The sequence below is a fragment of the Ornithorhynchus anatinus genome, chromosome 3 (genome assembly GCF_004115215.2).
Source record: "Ornithorhynchus anatinus isolate Pmale09 chromosome 3, mOrnAna1.pri.v4, whole genome shotgun sequence".
NCBI lineage: Eukaryota > Metazoa > Chordata > Mammalia > Monotremata > Ornithorhynchidae > Ornithorhynchus > Ornithorhynchus anatinus.
In genome coordinates this window covers 44,758,569-44,763,220 of record NC_041730.1, presented here as the reverse complement: position 1 = coordinate 44,763,220, position 4,652 = coordinate 44,758,569, and the positions used below count along the sequence as shown (strand labels likewise).

General features: G+C 35.9%; 1 protein-coding gene across 1 annotated transcript; it reads left to right on the top strand.

The window, feature by feature from the left end:
* Positions 1–362: 362 nt before the first annotated feature.
* FSHB (follicle stimulating hormone subunit beta) lies at positions 363–4,447 on the top strand. The gene is made up of 3 exons (XM_001505631.4): positions 363–437; positions 1,288–1,447; positions 2,885–4,447. Exons 2-3 carry the CDS (start codon positions 1,289–1,291, stop codon positions 3,113–3,115), a joined length of 390 nt encoding a protein of 129 aa, XP_001505681.1. The 5' UTR covers positions 363–437; position 1,288; the 3' UTR covers positions 3,116–4,447.
* Positions 4,448–4,652: the final 205 nt, after the last annotated feature.

Below are 4,652 nucleotides of genomic sequence, written 5' to 3'. Positions count from 1 at the left end.
AAGGCATTACAATCTACTTTGGGGATAATTTATATAAATATAATTTTGCTCACCATCTAAACCTGCTCAGATTTCAACTCTTGTAAATAATCTTGAGATCTTCAAGTTAAAGTTGCTGCCAAAGTTGGAAGGAATACTTACTTTTAAAATGAGATGATGAGGAAAACCTTATTTTAGGGCAAAATATTTGATTTTAAAAATTAACTAGTCAGGTAATAATATTTCCAGTTGAATGAATTTAGAATAGTTCAACAAGGTTTTTATCTCACCATCTATCTAAACATTTATCCTATTTCACCAAGCACCAGGCTAGAGTTGATCACATGAATACCCTACAAATCCTCAAGGTGTATGTTACACCTGATTTTGTATAAAAGGTGAACTGAGATTTTGTTCTCTCAACAGATCATTTTCCCAGAAAACCCAGGAGGATTCAGGTAATGTCTTAAGGGATGAATTTTTCCTATTATATCCTTCTCGTTGATTTTGAAAATGCAGAATTTCTGAATTTGTACAGTTTGAGGAATAATATATTTACTGTAATGTTATTCTTCCATTCACCCAACACTATTGTGTTGTACTTTTCCAAACGCTTAGCACCATGCTCTGTACCAAGTAAGTGCTCAATAAATTCCATTTATTGAGTGATTCATCGATTTCATTAAAACCAATTTTACCATTTGGGGGTGGATAGGGAATTGAGCATAATTCATTGAGAGCAGAGCTGTTAAATTTTTCATATCATATCTTATCTGGGGACTCTTTAAGGGGTGTTCTGGAATCTCCAAACTTGGGAAAAATGGATACTCATCTGGACAGGAGGCAGGGGCAGATTCTTTCCTGCTCTCTTTCTCTATGTTTCGATGCTTCTATGGAAAACTGTTGCACTTGAACCAAAATAGGCTCATCTTACTCAAATTTAAGCAAATTTGTCTCCAAATACTTGTAAGATTGATGAAATCAGGAATCGCTTTATTATTGAATTTTAGGTAATATGATAAACTTTAGCCTTGCAAGTCTGATGACTGATCTTTTAGCAATGCCTGTCCCTGAGTAACCACTTTAACTTCTACGATTGGTGGATTTCTGGTTTGGATCAATTGCTGAATGGTAAGAAATTTCTTCCCCAACCAAAGAAGTCACTTGCTGAAATACAAGAAATATTAGGAGGATTTGAATTTTGTTTTGTTTCAGTCAATTTGACCCAATGAATTAGTTTTATATCAATTATATTCAATGTTTCATGATTTCTGGTCATCTTTTTTAATTGTTTACTTCATACAACAGAATGAAGACGATTTATGTGTACGTCCTTGTTCTTTGCTGGAAAGCAATTTGTTGTAATAAGTGTGAGTTATCCAATGTGACCATAGCAGTGGAAAAAGAGGAGTGTGGATTCTGCATAAATGTCAATACCACTTGGTGTGCTGGCTACTGCTTTAACAAGGTGAGAATACTAGATGTACTATCATGGGGGTAAAATAGAAGCTGAACTGATCTGAAGCAAACATCCCATTTCATTAATCACAGATTGGTTGTTATAAAAGATGACAGATTGCATTTACAGAGTGCCTACATAACCAAAAACTATTCAGGGTTTAAGTTAGGTTAATAACTGATTTAATCAATTCACAATAGTTTCTAGACTGTGAGCCCATTGTTGGGTAGGGATTGTCTCTATCTGTTGCTGTATTGTACTTTCCAAGCACTTAGTACAGTGCTCTGCACACAGTAAGCGCTCAATAAATACGACTGAGTAAATGAATGAAAGACGTTTTTCCCAAATGTAGGAAAATCTAGAATTAGAGTAGATGGTCATGCCAAAAATGAACAAAATTAGTTATGACAGCTATAGAGGAAAATGATATCAATAAAGGAAAATGCAATTTGATTACAAGAATCATTAAAATTCACAGCTATAATTTTTGGCTTCTATTTTACTATCCGTTTCTCCATGGCTACAAAATTATCTAAATATGTATAATATTTATTTCATATTTATTTCAAACATATATATGTATATGAAATAAATCCAATCAGAAGAACCATTTCTTCATCATTTTTGCTATTGTTTCAGGAATGGATTAATTGGACTATAAGGGCAGTGTTGATTTTAGTGAAATATATTTCCTTGACCTTATGGGGTTTCACTTCTAGGAATGGGCATTAAACAACCTAGTAAATAAGTGCAAAACGACTAGCCCAAAAGTGTTAATGACCAACTGAGACTCCCATCAAGTGATATTACCATCCTAAAAATGAATGAAAACAGCTAAGTTTGTTACCTCTCCAGCATAAATTGCTTCTGGTTCTGAGTAGGTGAATAATTCCTTTCAAAGTTGCCTTAAAAACTTATTAAATGCAAGTCCACTCATTTACTTTTATATTTGAATATTCAATAAAAAATATATAAAGGGCAGTTGAATTCTCAAGGCATGATATGAATATTTATAAAGTTTCTAAGCATATGATCAATGAACTATCATTCATCTTCCCTTATCATATTCTCAGGAAAAATATGGGTCTTTTTGAAGTGATTTTTTGGTGCAAATAAACCTACATTCTGGGTATTTCAAGTTGTCATAAATATGGCTAATTATGGCTTCAGGTTAAGAATGGTACAAAATTTTTAAATGTCCTGTTATTTATTATCTTAGCATACACCTCTATTTCTGTCTCTCCCAGAAACATATTCAGGACAACTCTAAGAATAAGGGTCACTGAAGTCTTCGTTATGTGAAATATTTCCTAGGCTTAGAAATGAGGTGGTTTTCTGGGGAATCTAACAGAGAAAGCCTAATCCATGCCTCATTCTCCAAACCAGCCAAATAGAAACTCAAAATATCTTATGGTAGTCTAATCTCTCCCTTCATGTGTTTTTCAGGATGTAGTCCTCAAGGACCCAGTGATACTCAGCGGCCAAAGTATATGCACTTTCAAGGAGTTTGTGTACGAAACAGTGAAGGTCCCGGGTTGCGCTAACCAGGCTGACTCACTGTATTCATATCCGGTAGCCACTGACTGTTACTGTGGAAAGTGTGATACCAAAACCACTGACTGCACAGTGCTAGGACTTGGACCAAGCTACTGCTCTTTCAGTGAAATCAAGGAGTAACACCTACAGAATGCTTCAGAGAGCTTAACCGAGTGTCCCACTTTAAAGAACCAGGTGTCCCACTTTAGAGATTTCCATATCTTCTCAAGATCACTGTAAAGTAAGAAGAGAAGGGATCGAACCAAACCCTGTAAACATAATCCATCCGATGGGCAAACCATTGCAAATAGGTGGACCATTACATCCTTCCAACTAGTCAGTGCCCATTCAATCATCTGCTTTAGTTACAACCGCGAGAGTTCCAGATGTAGGAAGAAATGGAACAGGGGTTCTGTGTCAGTAGCAGATAATCAGGCCCTTGTTAACCGAATCTGTAGTTCTGACTGAATTTGAGCTCAGTTCATAACAAATTCTGGGGCTTGGAAAACCAAGCTTTGGTTAGGAAGGGGGAGAAGAGCCTACCATCAGGTCTGAGCCTGTGTAGAGGCAGTAAAAACAGCAGTGGAACCTATATGCCCCTCCCCCCCCCAAAAAAAAAACAAACACTCATGTTGTGTTATTAAAGGCAGCAAAAATGAATGTGCCAGCTACAATATTGGGCTTGGGAAGATCAATCCTGAACCTACTGCCACCTTAGTTAGTGGAATTTCCACCTGAGTGGTTGGGTGGAGTGCCAATTTAGACCTTTGAAATACATCAGAGGAAACAGAAGGCATTTTATCCAAGGATACTGAGCCCTTTCCAGAGTTTGGATAAGTCCAACAAAAACCTCTTGATTATTTTCCAATTTCCCTCTTTCAGAGCATGAGATCCCTGCTGTAGATCTCACAGTCTTATATATACACTGAACTATACCATTATTTTGGTTGGAATTTGGAAGTGCCCTGGCAGGTAGACACAGTTCGATTCAGCATTCATTCTACCACATCATAGAGTGACATTCAGCTTCCATACAGATTAAACTTTCGGGCTACAATGGCTCTTTTTGGAAGTAGCTGGCACTGAATATAATTGCATCCGATTTTCTCGGTTCTGTATTCTGGGTTTTTACTTCAATTTACAATTATTCAATTCCGTGATTGTCAGAAATACACATTCAAGTCATTTTATGCATTGGCTGCCTTTTAGGATATTATCACAGAAGTTAATTTGGATCCTTAGTTTAGCCTCAGCACTGGACTTATTTATTTTAAATTAAAGCTATTCATATCTACCAAACACATTGCTTTAAATGTTTCCTTTCATCTGAGGTATTTACGAAAGACAATGCAGTAATATGAATATTTTTACTCTGTCAGTAAGAAATTAGATACAAATGTATTCACAATGCCTCTGTAAATATGGGTTGGGCTCGCCTGGCCCATTGGAAATATTAAAAAGGATTTTGCTGCACTTGCCTGGCTTCATTCTTCTCCAATAGCTTTCTCTAAAAAATAACTGATAATGATTTCTTCCCTCATTTTAACAATGTTCCTTTCCCTGGGCTATTCAAAACCATTGCCCTCTTCTCTTCTTAATTTGTTTCCAGTTTCTGTGTCATTGGAGCTTTATCTATAGAAATTGGTTTGGAATTTTTTTTTCTATTATCATTAAATTA

Bases quoted from the DNA above. Each gene is read 5' to 3' on its own strand.
- FSHB (XM_001505631.4), top strand. From the start codon at position 1,289: ATGAAGACGATTTATGTGTACGTCCTTGTTCTTTGCTGGAAAGCAATT. The intron at 1,448-2,884 runs GTGAGAATACTA...TGTGTTTTTCAG, and splicing joins CTGGCTACTGCTTTAACAAG to GATGTAGTCCTCAAGGACCC.